General features: G+C 39.3%; 1 protein-coding gene across 1 annotated transcript in view; it reads right to left on the reverse strand.

Moving 5' to 3' along the window:
- rtn4r (reticulon 4 receptor) overlaps window positions 1–19,506 on the reverse strand; it is a 46,065-nt gene extending 26,559 nt beyond the window's left edge. The window contains exon 1 of the mRNA XM_026187261.1: window positions 18,928–19,506. Within this exon, the coding sequence (XP_026043046.1) occupies window positions 18,928–18,949 (22 nt within the window). The 5' untranslated portion in view covers window positions 18,950–19,506. The remainder of the gene's footprint in view (window positions 1–18,927) is intronic.
- Between the last annotated feature and the right edge of the window lie 6,688 nt (window positions 19,507–26,194).

Raw genomic sequence — 26,194 nt, forward strand, 5'->3', positions numbered from 1 at the left:
TTTCCTCACAAATAAAATAGTATGGTCACCAGGGTATCCTATTAAAAAAAACTAGAACCTCTGGAATTTACTAAAACCAAAGTATTTGCCCAATAATAGTTCATATGGGATGATAGAAACATCATTTGACAGTAATCAGTTTACTGTTTTCTTTGCTTTGCTAACCTCACCTTTGGTCACAGGCTGCTGTTAGTGACAGAAAGTATGAGATCATAGATACAAGCGTCAAAAATGAGCTTCCTCTGAAAGTGTCTGGGCTCAAACTTAGAGATAAGATAAGGAGTGCAGTCATCTAGAGACAGCGCTTTCAATATTTCTCCACACTTAAAGCTGTTAGCTATGGTCGTTCGAGTATTTGACCATAAAGCCTATTGGATACATCTTAAGTGATGTATTATGTGTCCAACTTCTAGTTGGACACATAATACAATGCATGCTCAACTTCCTTTTTCTAGTGTTGGAAGGCCTTAGTATTCCCCTGGAAGAACTGGAGGAGGAGGTACCCGGGGACAGGGAGGTCTGGGAATCTCATTTTAGTTCCAGTGTGGCTAAAAATGGCTGGGTGGATAATATTGGCATTACTAAAAAAACTAGACTATCTAAAAATTCTAAGCCTATATATGACCAGGAGCATTTGAACTTTACATCATTATCCTTCAAGCTGACAGAAAACCCAGCGTCCATCACTTTCATCTGCTTTCATCATCATTTCTCAGATAGATAAGCCACGCTAAGCACATTCTCAGACTGTCACTCTAGTACAGTATGCAACTAATGATAGAAATACCACAGACACACTGTCATTTATCTTGTGACTACCATCATTTCTTAGTTAATTACCCTAGCCAATATGCTGTGTCAGTTATTACCCACATTATACCTCAGGTAAATTACTTCTATGCAGTACCAACATCTCTGTCAGGTTGACACTATGGTATAGGTAGTTGTATATGAATTAGGATGACATATTGATGACATAGAATGGAAAAAAGCCTCAGCTCTGTGATTCATGACTGCTTCAGTGGGGAAGTTATACAAAAGGAGGAATATAGTGTAGGAGGCATCATTAAATGAAAGCCATGAAATATAAAGTTGAAGTAAAGACCTCTATGCAAAGTAGTGAAAGAGAGACAAGAATGCTGAGGGCTATATTAGTATGCATGCTTTTCCTCACTCTGTCTTACTCAGTTCCCAGAGTTCTCCACTGCAGTCTGATCTTCTGTGCCATTGCCAGCCCTACTACATCATCTTCCAAGATCCTCTATTCCCTGTTTTTATCTTAAACATGCAATGTCTGCGACAGCAATGTAGCATGGGGAAAGAGCAGCCGAAATCTTCTTTTTAGAGGCTTAGGAAGCTGCTGTAGCACTCGATCTCTAACATTATGCTGCTGGGTAGCTCCGCAGTGAAGGAAGGAGGACAACTGGTCCTGCTGAGATGACATGTTTAAAATTTACTGCAAGTTTTGAGATGCAAACAGAGCAGAATGTTCAAGGACATTTTCCAAGACACATAAGGCCAATTAAATATATAAGGAGTGGGAGTGATAGTGAGATTGTTTGTCTCGCAGACATGTTTTCATGTGAAATGAAAGTTGATGCAGAATAAGGTATTTCCTTTTCTCCACTGATCTAAGCAGCCTATAGGAAGCCTGCACTAATTTATTTCAATTTTCTTTAAATCTCTATTTGGTATTCCAAACAAGTTGCTTAATTCTTTTTTAATTTCCACACCACATTTGGAATGAAACATTGCCTCATCAGAAGATAATTTTTCAACAAACTGCGTAGAGAACAGCTGCAAGACTGTAGTCTATGTCCCCGACATGGAAAACAGTCATTACAGCAGTTACTTGGAGTGTTTTTGTAGCACATTTTCCTCACCAATAAAACAGTACTGTCACCAGGGTATCCTATTAAAGAAAAACTAGAACCTTTGGAATTTACTAATACAAATGTATTTGCCCAATAATAGTTCATATGTCATCATAGAAACATCATTTGACATGACTAGGTCAACGAAATGAAGAATTTCAGACAATATGACCTAGGATTGCTCAGTGATGGAGTAAGACACTGTTTGGCAGGCAGATCACTGTCTTCAAAATGCATACCTTTCTCTTTGTTATTCCTAATCTTACTCTCCATCGTTTGTGTTTGTGATATTTTGAGCTTCAGTCATGTTAATTTGGGTTGGCATCATTGAAATTAAAGGATGATAAAAGGAAACTGGTGCTATGTTAATATCTCTTTGAAGATGGAGTCAATCTGGCAACAGAATGCCGAGCCCTTATTTTCTCTTCCCTTTCCTCTCTTCCTGTATTGAGCACAGTGGATATGAGATAACTGCAGACTCAGCTTTGTAACAGCTTACCTTAGGTGGAGGAACTCTTAAAGCCTCTCCTTTCATCTTGCTCCTTATGTTAGAAACCAGGCTTTGTTTTGTCTTTTTAATCGACATCTGGACGCTGAATATTTACCTATGTAATGTATGTAATACATACTCTACCTTTCCCCCTGGATCTTAAAAAATGTTGACCTTCACCACAGTTTTTTATGATGGGAATATGTACTGTATATTTAAAGTAGGTTATATGGAACACTTTTTGCCCATAGGCTGTAGGCTGTTGTAATGTCTGAAAAGTAGCATCTGTCTGTGGACAGTCAAAGCTATTATGCAAGCCTTTCATGCATTTAACCTGCATAAGCCTCCATTAGAATTGTAGATAATGAAAATGTTATAAAGTAGAAACATATAATGCATGGTAAAACTTGCCAAGCATTTTTATGTAAATGTTAATGATGTAACCTATAATTTGTCCCAAGAGCTATTTGTGCTCTAAAGTACTGCTACAAAAGCAGCAGTAGTATCTGAGTGTTCAAAAAGTATGTCTGCGAATGCTTGGAAATTAACTAACACTGACGTTACACAGTGAGCCACAAATCTTATACTGTGATTGGCAAAACATTTAATGCTGTTTCTTTACAGATATAGAATCTCTTTAATGGATCCTAACATAGGGCTTTTGAGCTAAAAGGTGCTAAGTAGAGAAGCAATCAGTTACAGTTTTGATGACACCCATATCAGCACTTTGTACCGAATTCACCATCTTCACTTGTCTCAAACATGTCACACTGCGACTTTAATATGCAGTTAATTGTTCTCATCTTGACCTGCTGGTAGAATGAGCCCAGCTGCCACTGCCACCCGTACTTCTGTTATCTGAGCAAAAATGCATTATTGTGTGCCCCCTTTAATGACTTTAATTAGTTGTAAACGGAGTTGATTCTCCTGTTAAGTGGATAAGGAGTCGATAATGTAATATAGTCCCAGTATGCACGGCTCCAACTTTATCTCACTGAGAAGGTGGTGCACAGGAGGATAGTTTGCATAGTAATGTCAGTGGGCTGGATAAACCCATTGTAAGGTTAAAAAAAAAATCACATACTGACAGCGCTCAATCACTGAACTGATATGAAAACGACAATTAGTGTGTTCCTGTACTGGCAGAGAAATCATTGCAGAAGAACTGTTTCAATGTCACTTACATAATGTGGAAGTTTTTACTGGAGCAGATGAAACATTGAAAGGGTCTGTTATCAAGAGAAAAAAAGGAGCTATCTTCATGTAATTATTAAGTAAACATATCCTTGGAATGATGTGAAAGACAAAAAACAGGTCGTTTAGCAGAAGTGTAAGAATTGAACAAAACCTAATAAGAGCCTATATTTTCAGTATTTCAAGAGAGAAAGATATCTAAAGTAACACTGCCAACTCAAACATGTCAACATAATTTCAGCTTTGCTTGACAATATTTGCCCAATGAAAGCTCTTCCCTGTAAAAACCCTACAGATTCAGTAAACGAGGCAGCCTTGAAGAAAAGAGCCCCATAAAGTTCATGTCAGTAAACTATTTCTCCTTTCATCCACTCATCTGCAATAAAGTTTCCAGTCTCCAGTTTCCATTTGCTGAGTAATGCCTTGCCTAGCCAGTGGTGAGGTGCAGTGCTTTCACACTGGAAAAAGCTAATGGCTGTTTATGGTTTCTAATGCATGATGCTATGGCTTTTGAAATAAAATGTGCTCTATGATAATGTTGTGTGTGGATAGAATTTGTCATCAGGAAATGCTGTGATGCTACAATTGACCTCCAAAAAATTTATGAACGTATACTTGCTCTCTTACCTGTTTATGAGTCTTTAAGGGAATAGTGTCCCTACATTAAATTTGGCTGTTCATTTACATTTACTCATAACTTGTTTCCCACCTCCCTTCCTCGCTTAAAAATATGAGCATGCAAAATTTTATACTTCAATGAGAAGTGACATCCTGCAGTCAAATCCCAGATGAAGATAGGCAATGGAGACTGGAACCCCGAGAGTAAAACAAACGGGGGTGGTGGAGCAGAGTAAGCAGATGGCTGATGGAGACTTGGACAGCGCACATTTGACAATTGATAAGGTGGAAATAAGGAGGAGCATTGAGTGGGAGAAGGGGCTGATTGGCTCAGAGCTCACAGATAGATTTGTTTTTTGGATACAAGTAGTGACATTAAAATTTAAAGCTCAATTCAAATTTGTGGGAAAAGAGAGGTATTGGAGAAAAAGCCATGAAGCATTTTAGATATGACCAAGACATATGTGAGAGTACAGGTCTTCCTCAATTAAGATACATAAAAACGTAATTTCAGCAAAGGGGGCTCATTTGGAATAAAAGAGCAATATTAACAGCAAAAATGTGAAGATTCAAAATTTTAAGTATTACTGACAATTTGATAGATCATAGTGTACAATCCCAGAAGAAGGTAGGGGATTATAACGGGACCTAAAAGAGAACAGCAGGGGCAGTCTTAACATAGCATGGAAATCTCATCTCCAGAGTAGAAAAGATATGAAACAGGCAAAGTCAAGAAAAATGACAGATAAAGAACAGTTACAATTATGATGAGAGAAGAAGTCAGAAATAGATTAAAGACAGCGAAGATGAAATCTTGCAAAGAAGGCTAGCTGACTAGGTCACAGGGAGAGGACTGGGAGTCGTTGATTGGCTAGAGGCTGCTAAAGAAAGAGAGAGAGAGTGGAAGAACGTAGGCTTCTGATTGGTTGGCAGTCATTGGAGGACAGAGAAAGAACGAAATAAGAGCCTTTGATTGAAAAGAAGCCAGAGAGAGAATGAGGGCATTTGATTGGCTTGAAGATGTTGGAAACCAGAAAGAAAAAAAAATAGAGCCTTTGATCATCCAGAGGCTGTTTAAGGTCAAAGAAAGCGAGAAATTAGAGCCTTTAATTGGCTGGTGGCCATTGGAGGCTAGAAAAGAGGCCATTGATTGGTTAGAGGATGTCAGGAGGCAGAGGGTGAAAAATGAAGCTTTCTGATTGACTGTCAGAGGCCAGAGAAAAAGAAATGACAGCCTTTGCCCAGAGGTTGTCAGAAGATAGAAGAACGAGAGACTGTAACTGGTTTGTCATTAAAGGATTGTAAGACAGCGAGAAACAGGTGAACCAAACAAAAATAAATATGATGAAAATAGACAAATGTGAACAATAAACTAAACATATGCTGATCTTACCCCAAGAATCTTAAGACCTGAAAGATCTTGTGATTAGAGGCTGATATCAGAATCAGGAGTCATGAAATGTTAGCAACAGATGACCAGCAGTGACCCAGATGTTTAAGAGATTAGGATAACATTTCCTGTGTAGCTGCTAAAGTAGCAGCACCGATTCTGATGGAGCAGCCTGAATACTGATAAACTAAGATTTGGACAAACTGTGATTAAATGGCGATAAAAGGTCTGAGATAGAGTTTAAAAATGATAACATTGAAAGATAAGACAGAACGCCCTTTATTATTGAAATGTTTTAGAAATCATACATCATACATAAGAATCACCAGATGAGTGGGGCAGATGCCATTACAGCGTAGAGAGATGGTGCCATGCCAGCTTTATTGGTGGAAGGGCAAGGGTAGGGTAGGGTTGGGTGGTTCATACTTTTGCATTTGTGCTTTGGCTGGGGTGAATTTTTCAGTCTTTTTTGATGATAAGAAACCTAGTTTGGGAACTCTGAGCAAGTTCAACACAACTGCTGGGCTCTTGCAGGACTGGAGACTGATAGAATCTGAGAATGAACTGAGAACTGACAATGCAGACTACGAGCTAGATTAATAATACTAACTACTAGCTGCTGAAGACTGGAAAATCTGCCATCGATGTGAAATAATATTCCAGTATTCAAGAGTTTAGTAGATAGTAGATCAAATATCTCTGGTTTACCAAAAATATAGCTGCGTAACATGACTGGGAAGAAAAGAACATACTATGAAATGTATCTTCTCAACATTACAGCGAGGTTGCATGACAGATGGCTCAAAAGGGAGCACGACAGATAACAATGAATTTAACAGAGACTAGGGCCTAGCTGATGGGCTGAGAGAACAAGGGCAGATAGATTGCTCAATACCTGGTATAATGTTGACATTTTCAATGAGGTTAATTCAACCTCATTTAAATGGAAAAATGGGAGTTAAAAAACAGCAGCAAAAATGGTCAATATTACAAAAAGGAATGGAGATAGATATGACAGAATAGATCTTTCTTATTGAACCTATATAAAAACCCTTAATCGCCACTATTGCATGTTATTAACTCTTCTGTAGTGCTTTCCTCTGTCTCCTTGTAACTTTCTGTAAGTGTGTCTGGCTCTGAAGCTGCATGTTCCTAATCTGCAGTTATAGGCCTCCCCAATCTGGGGATGGTTACTATTTGATTTTTTAATAATTTGCTTGTGCTCATCATTTCTCTCTTTGCTTTCCGCTTACCCCGCCAATCAAGATAGATGGCCACCCTACCTCAGTCTTGGTCTGATGGAGGTCTCTACTTATTAATCTGTTGTCAAGAGCTTGCTCAAAGGGAATAGTTGGGTTCCTTTATAATTATGTAAAGTATTATAATGCTTCAAAATGCCCTGAGTTAACTTGAATTTGTGCTATATGAATAAAAAGTGTTCAGATTACTTCTATTGGGTAGTACGGTGATTAGCGCAGCACAACAAGATGATTCTGAGTTAGAATGCATCATTTGGCTGGGGCCTTTCTGTGTGGAGTATGCTTGTTTGGTATTATTGTAGGGCCTTTACCTTACAATATAAAGCACCTTGAGGCAACTGTTGTTGTGATTTGGCGCTATATAAGTAAAACTGAACTGAATTGAAATTTAATTCCCCCTGTGTGTATGTGGGTTCTTTCCAGGAACTCTGGTTTCCTCCCAAAGTCAAAAAGACAGGCAGTTAGTGGGATTATATCCATTGGTGATTCTAAATTGGCTGTACATGTGGGCTGTATTTGTGACTGTCTGTGTTAGCTATGCATGCATACTGGCAAAAAGTCCAGGGAATACCCTAACTCTCGCCCTATGGTAGCTGGGATAGGCTCAACATAAAACCTGGAAGACCAAAGCTAAATACCTAGTTTCCTGTGCGATAATAAAAAGCTGCTAGTATGAAGTATGAAGAGTAATTTACATGAACTGACAAATTATTTATTTATTTATTTAAATGCAAGAGAGACTAAAAAATCTCACAAAGGAACTAATCACAAATGTAGCAGGACACATGTTATTATGAGGGCACATAGCTATGATCCCCCCCCCCCCCCACTAAAACACTTCAATAGAAAAAACTATTCACAGCTTTATTCTGTTGTTGCATTCATTGTTTTAATTCACACTGTTATTTTTATCTAATGTAGTGCATTACGTTTAATGTAAAAAACATCTCAGTTTTCCAGAAGAATATATTTACAGAAAGGATAACTGCATTTGACGCAAAGCCTAGATAATATTCCATTTTGGACATGGACAGGTGAAAATTCGACAGCCAGGCATTCATTCCTGTTATACTTCTTTGGTGTCTGGTGGAAGTCAGCTGCCTAGGGAGCATGTGTAACTGGGAACTGTAATGCAATTCAAGTAAGTGAGATCACAAAAAAAAAAGGCAGGCACGTGGACATCTACACAAACCCTTGCACTGTCTGTTGGCTAAACTTATGTAACTAGGACCTGGGCAGACCCCCGCGGACATGGAAAGTATAATTCCTGCTTAAGAGTACGTCTCTTTTTTTCTTCATGTTAATGTGAGTGAAAACCCTGAAAAGCATCTTGACATCCTAAAAGTTTGGAATTTTTTATCCCCCCCTTCTGCACCTTCTGGCAGTGTGAGTTCTAAACAAATGCTAATAAAGTGTTTTTATAATGAGGAAAGCCCACATTTGTCTTTGTTATCTGTTACTTTCTTTTTTAGACTGAGCATGAGAAATTTTAGTGATTTATTGGTGCTGACAGACTCAATCAGCATTGTGTGTACTAATTGTGCAATGCTTTAAATGTAAAGAACATTCATTAATATGAATGTGTGAAATGGAAAAGTCCCACTCTTAAGCTTTAAAAGAAAACAACAACACTGCATGCACTTAGAAATAATGTATTTAGCTTGCTCAATAATGTATTTTGTGACACTGTGGGCTGTTGACATTAGATTTTAACTGTGATATTGACTTTCGGAAAGTACTACAGCACTTTAATTTCTGTGCATTTCCAGTAGCCAAGTATTATAAATCCTGAGTGATTGTGAACTGCTGATGGAGTCTATAGAGTTTCCAGCTCTAATTTCTGTGTTACGGTAGAGTAAACAACAATAAACAAAGGAAAAACCACGGAACGGCTCAGGTGTCTTTAACTTGGAGAGGAAGGTGAAACTATTTCATGGCTTTTTCTCCAGAGTTAACTGTGGGAAATGTAAATGTAACATGTACCACTCACCCTTCCCGAAAATATGGTCCGTTTGCTAAACCTTGTATGAATCAGCAAGTAATGGGGGCGGGAGGGGGAATTCAAGCAGCAAACATGTGTCCGTGCAAGTATGTGCTGTATGTGTGCAGGTGTTGAACTTGTATTGCTAAAGTGTGTATGAGCTGAGAGAAAAAGTGGAGGAAGAGCATGCTCTCTCTCTTGTCTCATATTTCTCTTTGGTATAATGTGCTGCCTGTTCATGCGATGCCTTTTAAAGGCATGGTGGGAATCACTTCATAGTCAGGCACGAAACTCAATATGCTAATGCCTTCCTAGGGAGCTTTGGAGGGGGAGAAAACATAACTTGTCAATTACCTATAGCAAAACCACAGGAAGATTTATTGAAAACCAGAAAATTCCACATGACAAAAGAGCTTAAACGTGACAGGTCAAAATACAAGGCACCACCTGTTTAACTAATTATAAAATGATGTGAGCCTTCGCAGACTCATTGCCATTGTGTCAAAATAAATTATGTTTAAGGACGCATACAGCAATTTGTATATCTATTAATTACTTCTTGAAAGTGCTAGGTGCAAATTTCAAGCTTTGATTTATGTTAACAAAGGAAAGGACTGATCTGTCAAAACTCATTATCCAAGCAAGTGGAGTGGGCGCTGTACTTCTGATAGTGATGCAAAATACATTGTAAAAAAAAAATGCTACACAGATACTCCATACCTCCGAAGGCAGTGCTATAACCAGCCAGTTTCCTTCTAGCGATGGCACACTCTTGCTGGTTGAAGACCCAAGATGGCACAGTGGGACCATCAAGATCGGTTTTAGACTATTTTGTTTCTCACACAGCCATCATCAAGACCCCTCGGCATAATTTGTTTACAGCTCGGAGATTGAGTGTTGGCAGTTCTCATCTCTCCCCCCGGAATAATTGCTGTGATGATAGGCTTTGCTGGGAACATGTACAGGCATGTGAAAACATGCACCATTTTAGATTAGAGGGTTTGGAAAGCCAGCCAAGCTGATGTGACCGCAAAAGTGACATATCTCTGTTTCGCTCATCAAATCAATTCTTGCTTTGGGCTGTCTGATGCTCAATGTCAAAGGACTCCATGCTTTTTTTTTTTAACACTTATCTAATCTCTATTCTACACTTAGAGTTGTGTCAAAATGCAACACTGCGGGATTTAAATACTGTTATTTCAATTTTGCACAGTGCCCAAGTATGATCAACAGGAATACCTTCAAATGGATAAATTTCCATTCGGAAACTCACTGACTGATAATATAGTAGAGAGAAAATATTTGCAGGTCCTAAAATCTTTAAAAAATGTGCTTGTTTGGGATTTTTTGTTTATTTGTTTTTTCATTTTATCAGCAGCTCTAACTGGAATAAATAATGGTATGTACATAAAAATGAATTTACTTACTTAAAGCAATTGATTTTTGGACTCCAGTTAGGCAATTTCGTGATGTTACCAATTTTTCAGTCACAAAGTGGAAATGCCCTAAGGCAGCTGTCCCCAACCTTTTTTGCGCCACGGACCGGTTTATGCCCGACAATATTTTCACGGACCGGTCTTTAAGGTGTCGTGGATAAATACAACAAAATAAAACTAGTACCGGTACTGAAAAAAAAGAAGATTTATTCATAACACATGTGAAAAGACCCAGGAAAAAAAGTTAGCGATAAAAACGATAACAAAATAACGCTGAAAACCGATAAAAACCCTGAAAACCATACATTTCACACCTGAGCCTCAACTCTCGCGGCCCGGTACCAAACGACTCACGGACCGGTACCGGTCCGAGGCCCGGGGGTTGGGGACCGCTGCCCTAAGGCATAACCTGTTTTATCATCTATTTACTAAATAACCATCATGTTGAATTAACTTAGGCTTGAAATTAGAAACTGAGATCATAGGTCATTAGGGAAGTTTACGTTTAGATATTTATAGATTTTTGGTTATTTTTCAGCCCTAGGTATTGCTCCCTATTGACTGTCAGAGAATGCAGATTTTATGCTGTATTTTATATAATCTAAGGAACCAATAAGTTATCAGGATTTGGACCACTTGGTTAAACAAAGAGCTCCATACACTCTTGACCGATATGACAGAAAATTCAAAAGTTAAAGGTTGAAACCACAATTTATTTATATATTAGATGGTACAAGTAGACAAAATAAAGGAGTATAATGAATTCAACATACTGTACACAACCTCAGCTTACGGTGTGTTTACAGGCTTGGATGCTATTCTGATCGTAGGATTTAAAACCCATGGATGACATATGGTCAATTTGAACCTCATCAGTGGTGGAAATCCATGTGCTCTATTTTCCTGCCAGCCATTGGAACCATACTGAATCCCCCTCCATCATCATCCCACTATCTTCCAACCCCTTGACACCGCTTCCCCTGAACCCAGCAGATTACAGATATCATTATAATGGATGTCCTGGCAGGCCAGCTGCAGTCACATTTAATTTGCCATGGCCTGATATCTACACGAGATAATCAGCATTTACACCTGAGAGTGTAGACAGAAATATACGCCACAATGTGTATGCGGTAAAGACATCGAGGTAGAGACAGAAGAATGACCAAGACACTGCGAGAAAAGTGGGAGAAAGTAAAAGTAAAAGAAAGACGTAAGGTAAGGGAATAGGAAGGTATATGTATTCAGCACACATGCTAAACAACAAAAGATTAAGTGAAGCACACTTGTAAGATTTGCATTTTAATAAGAATAATCTACTTTGGACTTAAAATGACTTGAGAGCAAAACCTAAATCTTTGTCAACATTCTTCAACACAGACCTTACATCTTAGCTTGGAGAGGGGTGCCTCTCCATCATACTTTGGTTTGCTTTGTGAGGTCAGCCCTGTTCAATTACATGCCGATAAAGAGTGGTGTTGTTCTTTCTAAGTGAAGGTTATAGGGTACTCTTCTTGGAGCAGATGAGTGGGATCTTCATTGATTCCACTGTTATGCTTGTGAGTATGTTTAGAAACTCTTTCCTTCTGCCGCAGTTGCAGGATTATGCATTTCCTGCTCTACAAATCCTTTCACTCCCACCAGACATTGAGGACACCGATTTGTGTATGAAAGAAAGTTATCAGACGCGAAAAAAAAACAAACAAACTGTGGAATTCTTGTATAAAGCTGCCAGAACAGGTACACATTATATATGTTTAGCACCTACAGAATGAGCTTTCACATCTATAACAGATCAATTTCCCCTGAGTCGGGGAGTAATGACCTATTTCTTTTGAAGGGCTCCCAATACATATTTCAGTGGTGAACTACCAAGCTCACAGGCAGACGCATTGCTGTTGTGAAGGTTTTGCAATATAAGGTAAAGAATAATATGTCACAGAATTTCTGAAAGCCTTTGTTCTACCACTATCTCAAACAGAAGTATCTATCTATCTATCTATCTATCTATCTATCTATCTATCTATCTATCTATCTATCTATCTATCTATCTATCTATCTATCTATCTATCTATCTATCTATCTATCTATCTATCTATCTATCTATCTGTCAACTCAGGGTGCGTATTTACTGCTAAAAAACACCTTAGAAAGGTAATATATGCAGTCTTCAACATAAAGTATGTGTCCTTCACATACAACACCCTGGAGTGATTGTTAAGAACTTTGCTTTGAATGAAGATAAATAAAGGAAGAACAAAATCCAACAATGCATAAAGGGAGAGAAAGGTGACCCCGCTGGCTTAAGCATCTCAACAATGTGGTACCAGACATTCAGTAAGACTGCATCAAAACACCAGCTCCCATCTGTTAAGTTTGCAATCTAATGACAAACACAGGCTGACTCGATCAGGATAATGAGGGGTAATTTAAGGACCTCGCTTATGAAATGAATATGGTGATAAATAAGAATGTAGCTATTCTTTCAGGATAAAAGAAATCGGAAGTTCCTCTTCTCTCTCTAAAACTTTTACATCGTAAAACTGAGTTTACATTTACATTTTATAGTCCTGCTGTAGAATATGCACATCAGCCAGTAATGAATGTGTGCAGATTGCATATCATATATGCAAGCACAATATTACTAATTATATGTCGGTTTGTTTTTACTAAAGATACCTACTGATAGAACTCCTTTTCTGCAGCAATTAAGCTCTCAGCTGTTGATCTATAGGAGCTGGAATTTGTCCTTTAGCAATACCTGGGCATGCAGGAATCACTCGCCATAGGATTTATCATGTTTTTACTTATATCTCCAATCCTTGTAGTTATTTTTACAGCTCAAAACCATGATATTCAAAAATTGAACCTGAAAACCCTGATTCTAGCTATATATGCACTATGGTGTTGATCTGTTATGCTAACCCTTCGCCTTACACTGCTCACATCTTGGATCAACCAGCTGCTTTATCTGAATGTCACTGTAGCCTGCAAGAAAAGGAGCAGAGCAGGGTTGACTTATAAGGCTGACAACGGCTCCATTCATGCGTCTAATTTAAGAGCGGCTTCTGCTCTGTCTAATTAACAATTTACTAGGCCATCAGTCAGCCTCCCCATTGTGGTATAATCAGCGTCACTGACGTTCAAGCAGCTCATCGCACCCTTTCGCATCTGCAATAGGATTAGCGCATCCATGCAACTTTCATCAGTACACAAACAGAAAAGTGGGCACTGTGTGTTCCAAAGATGCAGCGAAAACAACTGTGACACCACAGAATGAAAGATGACACTGCAGCAGAGTGAGATGGGCATTGTGTTCAACAAATTAGGCAGCTCAGTTTGTGCATACTAGGACCTTCATCCATATAATCTTTAGGAAAAAAGAGTTCCCATCAGTATGTATCACTGCTGGGTCAACACAACTGAATATTGTGTGCAAATTTCACTTGTCATTTTATAAAGTGTTGTGTAAAGTAAAAGTGGAAGGTGTGATCTGCTCTGTTATGCGTAGGCACCTTGAAAGGATTATAATACGGTGTCAAAGTGGATTTCTATTTTTTGTAAAAAGATGTAACTAAATCCCTTCATAAAGACTCCACCTGCGTCAACACCATATACACGCATAACATTAATTCATTTGGCCCTCCTTCTTCCCCCACACCATCTTCAAGACAAGGGCCAACACTTTAATTTATTTTTTGTTATGTGAAAAAAAAGACTTGTAGGGAGTGGGGGTCAAAAACTGCAGCATTTCTCCTGCTGGTTCTCTCTCCAAATATTCTGACAGTACAATAATAACCCACAGAGAGGATTAAGAACTGGTAATCTGGGGGAATAGTGTATTTCATTTCAACTGCTTTTTTTATATTTTTGCCCATTAGCTTCCTCTGTATAAACAAATAGAATTTTGCTCATTTATCCACTTAGTTTCTCTGTCTTTCTGATTAGAAGTGAAAGGCTGTGAGACTGGGATAACCTAGAGCGGATGGTTCCAAGGATATCTTAGGCCAGCATGCCCGTGTGCGCATCAGTGGGAGTCTGAATGTGTGTGTGCATGTACTGTATAAACAAATGCAGATCTACTTGAAGGGCGCGGCCAATTAAAAGAAGCCCCTCAAGGAGCACGCTCATCAGGATGCAGTGAACATCGCAGATCCACTTTCAGATAGCCTGCTGGAATCTGTCACTGTAACTAAGGCATTAATACAACCGAGCTCCGTAGCATAAAACTTTGACATCTTTATCCTTTGACGTTGAGAAACTGTATGATAAAATTGATCTATTGTAACGTTTCACAAACTCAGATCTTATAGAAATTTATAATTGCATGGGAAATCTTGTTATTATTTTAATTCAAAAACTCTGCCAAAGATGTCATTACATCACCCAGCAGTGCGTTACATGAAGAGAACAACTCAATTTTAGTCATAATTAGAGAGATTAAAAGTCTTTTCAACATGATTTAAATACCTATTATTAAAAAGTTAACAGTATATTTTGCTAAGACATTTAAATATGCATCTGGCTGAAAAGGTGAATGTTGAAATTTCATTTACTTTGAATGAAACATCCGTTTGTGATGAAACTAAAGGTTGCAACCAAAATACATAGAACCATGAACCACTAAACGGGTGACACCAGTGTATTTAACCACAAACCCTGTGTGCAGTGGCAATCCCGAGGTCACTATGTGAAATAAGTGGCAAGAACACCTCCTGTTTACCTCCTTCAGTTGAGGTAAATCAGTGACTTCTTGCATGCATCATTATCATCATTATGGCAAAATCTCTGAGCTTTGTGAGATTATTTTGAAGGAGCTCAGATTTTGCCAGTTATGCTTAGTTTATGTAAAAATGTAGTTTGCTGTTGTTTTGGTTTACAAGCTTAAATTGTTTTATGTGTGTATTATATATGAGTGTAGAATTGTATATAGTTAAAATGTATGGATCATATAATGTTGAATTCTGAATATTGATTTGTAAATAATGGAATTTGAAATAAGGGTGTAGGAACAGGAAAAGTGTAAACTTCATCCTACTCCTTTTCGAGCATAAACAATTTGTAGACGTGGAGATATTCATGAAAACTTGATCAATCATCACTGTTCTGACTCCTGTTCTGACAGGTGAGGAATTCAAGGAAAAAAACCTTCAATGTTTCATGCCTACAGTGAGGGGGTAGTTGGCTCTTTTATGCTGTTGGGGGACATTCTATTACAGTGGTTTGAATTAACTTATCATCCCTGTCTATGGGTCATCCCAGTCACCACATCTCAACTGAAAGAACGAAAATGAGAGATTCTGAACCGGTGTATCATCAAAACATCAAAATAAGAATATTTAATAAATATAAATCTGAATATTTTAGAAATTACTGATCTAATGAGATTTTCCCATATTAACATCTCTAGGAGTAAAGAGTGAATAGTCTGTAAAATAGAACAAATATCTAGTGAGCAGCAGCTATCTTGACAAAAACACCATGTTGATGTGAGAGGTCAGAATGGCCAGACTGGTTCTAATTGATAGGAAAGTAACAATAACTCAAATAACCACTCATTACAACCAAGGTATACAGAAGAGCATCGCTGAATGCACAAGACTCTGAACTTTGGAACATACTGGGCTATAGCAGCAGAAGATCACACCAGGTACCACTCCTGTTAGCCAAGAAGAGGAATCTGAGACTTTTGACTGTATCTCTAAATTTGGTCAATAAAAGACGGGAAAAACACTGCCTTGATTTCTCCTGTGACATCTAGATCATTGAATCAGGATTTGGCATTAAGCACGGGTCCATCCTGTCATAGTGGTGGTGTCATGTTTTCCCATTTTGGGCATGAACATCATTTAAATGCCACAGCCTACCTGAGTATTGTTGCTTACCACGTCTGTCCTTTTATGACTACAGAGTACCCTTCTGGAGACCAGCAGGATAACACATCGTGTCACAAAGTTTAAATCATCTCAAACTAGTTTCTTAAACACGATAGTGAGTTAAATTAACTTAAATGGCCTTTAAAAACAACATCTCAATTCAATGAGCATCTTTGGAAAGTGGTGAAATAGGACATCTGTATCATGGAGCAGCTGACAAATCTGCACCAAATGGATGACGCTATCAATTCAATATCAACCAAAAATCTCTGGTGGCTGTTTCCACCACCTTGCTGAATCTACATCCTGCTTACGTTGTTAAGAAAAAAGGGGGGTAGAACCCAATACTAGCAAAGTGGACCAGTAATGTAACCAGAGGGTGTATTGTGATTTTGCATATTTCTCATTTAATACCTCAAGAGAACAACAGTGTTGTTTGGTTTCATTGCTGACCATGAATGACTAATATGACAAAAACCAAACAAACCTGTAACTCTATAACTCACACGGATGTAAACAGCATTCAAAATAACATCCCTAATCATTTTTCTCTCACTTGCCACGCCATCCATACAGTACATTATGAAAGAAATCAAAAAACCCCCCCAAAAACATTTATTTCATTTTCTTAACTTCCTCTCCTTTCTCCAGACCTCCCCATAAACTAACTGAACACTACACCCACACACACATTATCTCTTCCAGCCCTCCCCCTGCGCTTGTATAAACATCCATACAAACACAAAGATGGATCAATTTCACATTCCCTTTCAGGGTGCGGAAGATGCCTTGCCTTATTGTCAGTTTATATCATGATGTTGGATTCCCCTAATGCTGAAATGCAAATCAGCTTTGTTTTTTTATTGTTTATTTGTTTTCTTTTATTAGCACCATTTTCTCATAGCTTAATGCATTCAGAACAATCATCTTGCCACCTCAGATGATGCATCTTGTGGCCTATTTTTGAAAATGGGGCAGAGCTTTTGGCAAGGCATTGCTAAAAAATAACAGAGTTAACTAATTGGGAAAAAAATGCCCTAAATGTGTAGTGGTTTCAAAGAGAAAGCGTTCAGTTCCACTATAATGGTTTTATCCATTCATTTGGGCTTCATTGGCTTTGCCTGGCAGTAGACAGGGAGCGACGGCACCCCCAAGCAACAGCTTTCCCACAGAGGCATTTGATCATATGCTGACTGGGTGAAAAAGAGTGTAAATTAAAGTCCCTCCTCATTGTGACACTTTAAACACAAGAAAAGGCAGGCCATATTTTCTCAGCCAAATCAGGAGCCTGAGAGATGGATACCAATTATAATTGCAGCAGAAACAAAAAAAAAAAAAAATGAATAAAAATCAGACATAGGTGTGTGTCAGACGCGTGGTGCTAAATCATGCCAGCAGTTGGGTAATGAAAGGTTGCCTGTAGGGTCTGAGGGACCCAGAGCCATTCTGTGCCAATGAAGGGGTGTGCACTTGAATTTGCATCACCCTGTGACATATCAAAGAGAATGCACAAGCAGATGTGCCTCTTTGATTTTGTTACTTGTGAAAAGCAAAGTTATTCTGTATCCCCACAATAATCTGCAGCTTTCTTACCCTATTCCTGCAGTTTTAGCCAAGTCATGAACATGAGGAAGATGGAGTGTGTACAGCATGTTGCATAAGCACTGTGGCAGTGGTGTATGCATGTGACAGTGCTGGGGCAGTCTATGCACGGGTGGGGCAAAGTGGAAATTAAGATTTTCCACAATATCTTATTTGAACCAAGTGGATGTTACAGCCTCGGTGCTGCTGACCAAACAGCACATGTCATATCTGTGTTATACACTCTGCACTGCAGTAAACATGACTAGATCACTAAAAAAAAACCAAACAAACAAAAAAAGCCAAAAAAACCCCAACAAAAAACACAGGGTTACAGTCAGGTGCAGGAAGAGACACAATGACACGCCAGGTGCTGCATCCTCCTTCCTTTCCCACCCTCCCTCTAGCTCTCTGTGAGTGTCCTCACGCACACAAACACACACTCAAACAACTGACAAGAAATTAAATTCTTAACCATTTCTGGCGGAATTGAGAAAGCATTCTTGCCCTCATTAGAATAGCTCCAAGTCCAGTCATGAAAGCTACAAGGCCCAATTTCCCGTCACTTTGGCGGCACCCTGAGTGGGACGATGCCACCAAAACACCAATTATAAGCCAAGGAGCTGGGGAATGAAGCGGTATTACTGGGCCGCCAAGCGGACCATCTGCAGACTTCATCAAACGCTCAGCCCACAGTGTCCAGACGGGCAGAAGCGGATGCCCGGTTTAAGTTGCGATATCATGCAGAGCATATTGACCACTGCAAACAGTACACGGCCTCTCGCTCTCTCGTGCGCACTCTCACTGACATACGCATACAAAAAGGGAAAGCAAGACACGCACAAGATAAGATCCGAATTATGACTCAATTAAGAGCCACTGATTCAAGGTCGTTTACAGCCGACACTTCTGTTTCTAGTTTTTTTTTTCTTCCGTTCCAACAATAAAATTATATTTGATTGTATATAAAGGCTTTATTTTTCGATTTCTTTCGATTCTTTTTTTATTGTCATGCTGATAGCCATACCTTATTTTAATCAAACCTCGGGGGTGTTGAACGGAGTCAACTCCAATTAGGACACCTGATTTATCTTTCTGTCTGTCCTCCACAGAGCGGTGACACTGCACCGTTGTGGATTTTATCAGTGCGCAGTAACCCAGCGGGATCCTACTGTCTGATATATGTGAAAACTTTACAGAGGTGTCCAGCTGTCTGATGTGTACTCACCATCAATAATAACGGTCTTCATGATTCAGATGAAAGTGAAATCCAGAGGCTTTATAATTCCGAGAATGAATCCCACGTATACGGAGATAGATAGGAAATCCGCTAATTATTGCAATTTATGGGTTATTGCAAATCCAGTGCAAGACGGGAAACAGGCAGACTAAAGCACCCCTGCACCCTTCAAACTTTAGCCGTAGGTCTTCCCGAGTGGGGAGCCACGTCTCCAGCTGCACCCTGGCTCAGTCATGTGGACGAGAGATTCAAAAACAGTCAGCAATAAACATCCAATTTGGGATCAGTAGACTCGACGCACCAGTCGACACCTCCCCAAATATAGGACGCGCAAACAGCTCGGGAGAAGAGCTCAAAGTGTTAACGCAGAAGTGGAGAATCAACGGCACAGGCGAAAACCGAGTATTGAATCCATCTTTTGAAATCGCAGCAGATATCCAGTCTGATTACTTGCCCCTCTGTATTTCCCAAGTACACTGAAAAAAAGTGTGTGGTATGAGCACGGTTGTCGGTCGCACTGGTGCGCGCCAGTGTGCGTTTACCACGGAGAGGTGGAAAGGGAGGGCGGGGCGGCAAGGGGCGTTTGGCGGAAAGAGACAGAAAGAGGGAGAGAGAGAATTCGAAGATGAATGTTTTATGGGTCTGTATCACGCTGCAAAAAATATCCCTCCTAATTCTGAGTGCATGGGCTATTAATCATGGCAAATAAAAGAAAGACTAGATTTTATGTCCGAGGCTATTTATAGAAAATACTGAACACAAACAAAACTGAACTGAAAATAACAATAATAATCATAATTTTAGGTAACTGGTGTCATTCCTAGAATCAAAGAGTGAATCTGATACTTAATGACTTATTTGGAGAGACATTTCTTACAGTGCTAGGCTGTGCTCTAATGAATGTTTTATGTGCAGGGGTGGTGGGCTGGTGGTGGGTAGGAAGGTGACGTGAGGCGAATCTATTTGGATCGGACATGGCCAGGCACGCACATGCATACGAAAACACCCCCAAAAGACAGGCTGAGAGCCAGGCTTCCTGCAGGGACCCAAGCTTCCTCCTGGGGACTTCAGTTTGGCTGTCCTGACGTAGGTGTAGTTGTTAAAGCCGTGAGAAACAAAGATCTCAGTTCTACTTGGTTAACTGAACCGTTACAATAACATTTGTAATCCTGAGGCTCACCTGAGACCCTTAACTACTTCTGGAAATGTTTTCTTTTGTATATAGAAAAAGAACAATGAAAACAAAACTGTGCTAGGTGAAAATGTCTATTGAAAACACAATTAAAATATTTTTTCATGTCTTTATACTTTCAACGGAATCCATCATTATGAATTCCTTTTCAGTGTATCGGATGTGATAACCTTTATTTTTACGAAAGGATTAAACTACTTAACTACTGCACTGTTAACGCTGATTGGCTCGAAGACCAATTCACCTTGTCTTTGGCCTGCACCTTTGATGGGTTTTGCTGAAACCCTGGAGGATTGAAGAAGCAGCAGCGGGCTATTATCTATAGGTATCACACGCCCCCTACCGACAGACACAAAAATTGATTTTCAGCATCACAGAAAGAGAAAGAGAAAGAGAAGCCTCATCTCGAGATGATGTCTCCCACCTCGCCTTAGATACAGCAAGCAATCACACTGGCAATGTATTTGTAAGCACAGGCAGAGAAGCTGTTGAAATTAAAGTGGAAGGTACATTTCTTATATTTAGTTTTCAATAAGAAATTCTGGAATTAACATTGATAAAATTACACATACCATTCTCAGATTTGTATTTGGAAAAGCAGTTTAACTGTTGATTCGCAGCACATACAGGCACAAGATTAACACATTGCATATTACAATATTGTACGTACATGGGGACATAAAAGATACAAGATTACCATGGGGAGCAGGTGAATGGAAACCGCAGCCAGGTGGGTGGTTTAGCTGAGTGTAATGGAGAATGCAGCAGGCTAATCCCAAGCTTACAACTACCACCAATAATGAATCACACTATCAGAATATGTCGGTGAGCCACTAGCCTGGTATTTGCTCACAGTGGAGACCGTCAGGGCCAGATGGCCAGTAGAGACAGTCCAAAGCCGCCTCAGCAACCCGCTGAGAACCAGGTCACCCTGCCAGAAAGGAAGTGCTGTCACCTTTCACAGTCGTCTCTGCCTCTCATGCTTTATCCTAATGCATCCATGTGGACAAACACATGTTTGTGGATAATCCTGCCATGCACTTCTACGTTATGCATTTTTGTGTCCTTGAGTGAATGGTAACAAAATGCTTTTCGTGTGCTGCTTTTTCATGTGCTGTTATGGAAGCTTTTCACAGAAAAATAATACTAATCACGATGAGCAGACAAAAAGTTGCATTTCCCAGTATTAACAGCAACAGGAACTGCAAGAATGTTGAGTGTGTGTTAGGTCTTCGAACCAAAATATCATGAAACAGACATGAGTTGCATATGAAATGAGATCTTAATTAAGTCACAGCATTTAGTGTTGACATGGTCACAAGATATTTCCATAATATAACCCCAGTCAATTTTATTTCCAGTAAAAATATTATTTTGGTTCAGTTGTCATGACGTCTTCTCGTGCTACGAACTTACGGATGCTATGCAAGTGATTATTCTCACTTCCTCTGCTCATTATACAACATGCACGCTTACTACTGAGTCCTCTGCCAACCCTATTACAGTATATCACAATGATATGCACCAGCAAGTGAAAAGGATGCAGGTAAATTGTCGTGGGAGCTTTGAGGCTGGAGGCCTTGCACAACGAGTGACTGTAAATTAACTAAGAGTGGATCATTGCCATGCGAATAGAAAAAAAAGGAGATTGGGGATCTTTAATTCATGACAGTAATGAAATGAGTCAAGCTGTTGAGTCTCAAAGGCAGTGGATCCCTAGGCTGAGACTCTACTATTCTTTTCATCCCAAGTCTGACAGATCAAAAGGAGAACAGGGGCATAAATGACTTCCTTTGGTAATAGGAAAGTTAGTTGTGTTCCACTGCCACAGGAACTACAGCAGGGCCAGTGTTAATCACAGTATATGAATGACAGCTAAAGCATATTCCCTTTACACACTTTGGATTACAGAATGAACAGTTTGAAGATACTTTTGTTAAGTTATGTTTGAGTTTGAAAAAGGTCACGGAGGTTCCTTAGGGCACCCCATGGCTTATACATTCCCCTGCCTGATAACGCTTCCTTATGTTTTCCACACTTTCAACACTATGTAAATATTCTACAATAGTTATAAAGATGTAGGTGGTTACCTTCATGAGATATTCTTTGCCTTATCTGTGCATTGCTAGTCTAAATGTGAGCTGGATTAGTACATTTGTCACTTTAGGCAATAGGCTTTTTAAAAGTTTCCCAAACCAACAGCAGAGGTTAGGAAGGGTAAAAATGCTTGGATATACTAAAAAAGAAATAAAATGTGTAAAGAAAAGGAATGAAAATGTAAATCCTCCTCAGGGTGAGAATCCCTGCTGGCTGAGTTTCACAGTATGAGTCTGTGAAATATGATAGGTAAAGAAAATCCAAGGCAATTCTGCCTTTTTTAAATACCAGTTGCTGAATGAGAGTTATTTTAAGTGTCTCATAATCCTGAAATTGGTCATTGGTGTATTTCACATTAAAAATACACATTTTAACTTTGGAAAGTGGTATGTGAAAAATATTATATGAATAAGAAAGTTCTGGTTTTGTTCCTCTGAAAAATGATTGAATTGGTGTTATATAAAATTGAACCCTTGAATTACCTTATATACTGACTTTTTTTAAAAAAAAATTACGTTGTGAAGAGATGATTTACTTGTACATCTTTCTTTCAAATACTATAGGAAATAGCAGCAGACTTTGTTTTATGTATTTAGAGAACTGGTGACCCACACCCGCTTTCACACCTTGGCTCATGTGATTAGGTAGAGGATCATCAGGGGGTCCTTTGTCCCTCTTTGGGGGGAAACTCCCACTGGGTTTAAATCTGAGACTCTCCACCTTTTGACCTTAGAACTGAAGAAGCTTCTCGGATGAGAGGTGAAACGTCTTCAAGCAACTCAAAGAAGTCCAGACGTTTTTCTTTCCAAGCTCCTTAGACTACGATGACCTGGATGACTGAGAACCTTCACGGACATATTTAGAGAACTCTATTTAGCAAATTAAAAACTAACCTAAAAAGTAGAAATAAAAGCAAGGTAGCTTGTGTGATGATAATATAAAAGAAATACAGACCCAATTCTCATATTTTATTCACTATAGAATGCAGAAAACCAATTGAATGTATACATTGAGACATTTTACTGTTTCATTAAATATATTAGCTCATTTTGACTTTGATGCCAATGAGACACATCTCACAAAAGTTGGGACAAGGCCATGTTTACCAATGTATAACTCCTCCTCTTCTTTTAACTTCACAGTCTGTAAGTGCTTACAAACTGTGGAGAACAGTTGTTGGGTTTTTGGGAGAGGAATGTTCCCATTCTTCTCAGCTAAAGGATTCTAGCTGGTCACTTTTGTCTTCTTTGTTGTATTTTGGTTTCATCATGTACCAAATGTTTTCATTTGGTGAAAAGTCTGGTCAGTTCAGTACCTGAAAATTTCTATTATGTAGTCATGCTGTTGTAATAGATGCAGTATGCCATTTAGCATCCAGATGATGTCTTCCCTGAAAAGACATCATCTGGATGGGAGCATATGTTGCGCTATATACTTTTCAGGAATGATGGTGCCCTTCCAGATGGTTGCAGGCCACAGGCACTTATGCACCCCCGTACAATCAGAGATACAGACTTTTAAACTGAGTGTGGATGACAAACTGGATGGTCTCTTCTCATTAGTCAAGGAGGCAGCGTACATACAAAGAACTTCAAATTTGTCTTTGTCTAACAGCAGAACAGTTTTCAACTTTGCCTCAGTTTCTGGATTATATTCACGTAAGGTTTGTTCTTTGGACGATTGAGCTATAACCTGAATTTGTGAATGGCAGTCACTCATAGTGATTTCCACGGCAGAATTATGCCTGTTCTTAATGCAGTGCTGCCCGAGGGCCTGAAGGGCATCAGATACTGATTTTCAGGCTTGCCCTTGCACAAAGAGACTTTGACAACTATATGCACTGTAGACGGGGAAATACCGTATTTCCCGGACTACAAAGCGCACCTAAATATTAGCCGCACAAGCTAAAATCAGGGGAAAATCCTGTTTTGTACATACATTAGCCGCACCTGACCAAAAGCCGCAGGTGTTTCAATGTTGACTTATCATATGTAAGAGAATATGCACAAAGGGAATTGTCAGGAAAGAGATGGCTGTTTGGAGACATCACTTTTATTAATATTTTGAAAAACAAGTTATGGGTACATATTTGCACATGTAGTACATAACAGTAGCCTACAGCACACCAGAAAAATAGATTCGGACTACCTTTTAGGCTCAGGTGCAGTGACACGGCTTTAACAAGAAGAAAAGTCAGTCATTCACCACCATCTTTCTCTTCTTCCTGCGCACTAAAACCACCAAAGTCCTCTTCTCCAGTGTCGGATACAAACAGGCTCAGGATGGCTTCGTCATCCACTCTTCTTCTCTCCTTCGTTGTCACTTTCAAAACCAAAGAAATCCTCATTGTCAGTGTCAGAGTCGAACACCCTCAGAAGGGCCGTGGCGGTGTCCTCCTCTCCATCATGCAGCAGTCCAGCCCTTCGAAATCCGTTGGTGATCGTGGATGTTTTCACACTTTTCCACGCTGTCAGAATCCACCGGTGGAGTTGGGCATAACTTGCTTTTTGGGCATAACTTGCAAGTTTATCGCCGCTGATCATCCACGCCTCCCGCTGAATGCGTAGCGCTACTTTGAAGTTTGTTTTTCGCGCTACTTCGTACGGCACTACGTTGCCTGGCGGACGGACATGTGACTAACATACCACTCTTGAACCCCGATCCTTCCGCCAGGCAACGTAGTGCCGTACAACAGCGGAACACACAAAACAAATCGTCTTACGATATGACAAAAATCACGGACAATCCATAGAAAAGCCGCACCTGACTAAAAGCCGCAGGGTTCAAAGCTTGTGCAAAAAGTAGCGGCTTATAGCCCGACATTTACGGTAGTCAAAGTTCTCACAATTTTACATTAACTAACACTATTACTAAATTATTCTACAATGGGTAGGGGCAGTGTTTTGCTGATTGGTGAAGCTCAGTTGACATTTTTCCAATGAAATGGTAAAAGTTTAAACATTTGATATGTTTTCCGTGTTCTACAGTGAATAAAACATGAGATTTCCAAATCATTGCATTCTGTTTTTATTTACATTTTAAACAGCTTACCAGCTTTTTTGGAATTGGGGTTGTACATTTGTAGATTACATTCCCAGCTGCTCAGAGATGAAACAGCTGTCTGCAGACACCATGCCAAAACCATAAACCATAAATAAAGGTTGTTATTTAGTGTGTGCACAGTATATACATGCTTGCTTAAGCAATAGTTGTTTATCACTATGAAATATGTTTAAGCATATATTACTAAAATGTCAAAAGACAGTCAACAATGATGTACTGTACATCACACATGACTGATGGACAGCAGTCACAGATGCTGGACACCAGCACTGAAATGAACTGTAATCAATTTTATTACAACTATCACATAATTATGTCAGTTTTACAGTGTGAAGTGAATCACCTGGAGAATGCTGTTAATTCTCTGATCCTCATGCTGATGAGGCACATTTGAATTGAAATTGCCCTTGAGGAGAAGAATTCAATCACAGCGATGTATTCCCTCGCTACTGCCATTAGATTCTGCACCATTCATTTCTTATTTTTATGTTTTTTTGCTTTCTCTTCTTTTCTTCTCCAAACTTGCAGGACGAAGAGTTTGTGCTGCTCCCCCTGCTCTTGCTCATTAGGCCTTAGAGTCAGATATTAATTCTGGCCCGAGTGAAAACCCTGTTGCCATTAAGATCGAGTGACAGCTCATTTTCCTTGGTGGCCTGTAGAAGACAATAGCGGTGTTGGAATTGGGTTTTTTTTTCTTTTTTTTTAGTGTGTAACCTCATTAACTCATTGGAATAAAGACAATGTGGAGTTGTTTGCATTAAGCTGTAATTATACAGATTCACTCACTTCCTCCCTCTCTCAGTCACTCTCTTTCTTCTCGTTCCATTTTCAGTTTTAATTAGATTCTCCTCTGCTCAAACATTGACAATTTGGACTTGCTTTTGACTCCTGAATTAAGCACCC

This window comes from Astatotilapia calliptera, chromosome 12 (assembly GCF_900246225.1).
Source record: "Astatotilapia calliptera chromosome 12, fAstCal1.2, whole genome shotgun sequence".
Taxonomy (NCBI): domain Eukaryota; kingdom Metazoa; phylum Chordata; class Actinopteri; order Cichliformes; family Cichlidae; genus Astatotilapia; species Astatotilapia calliptera.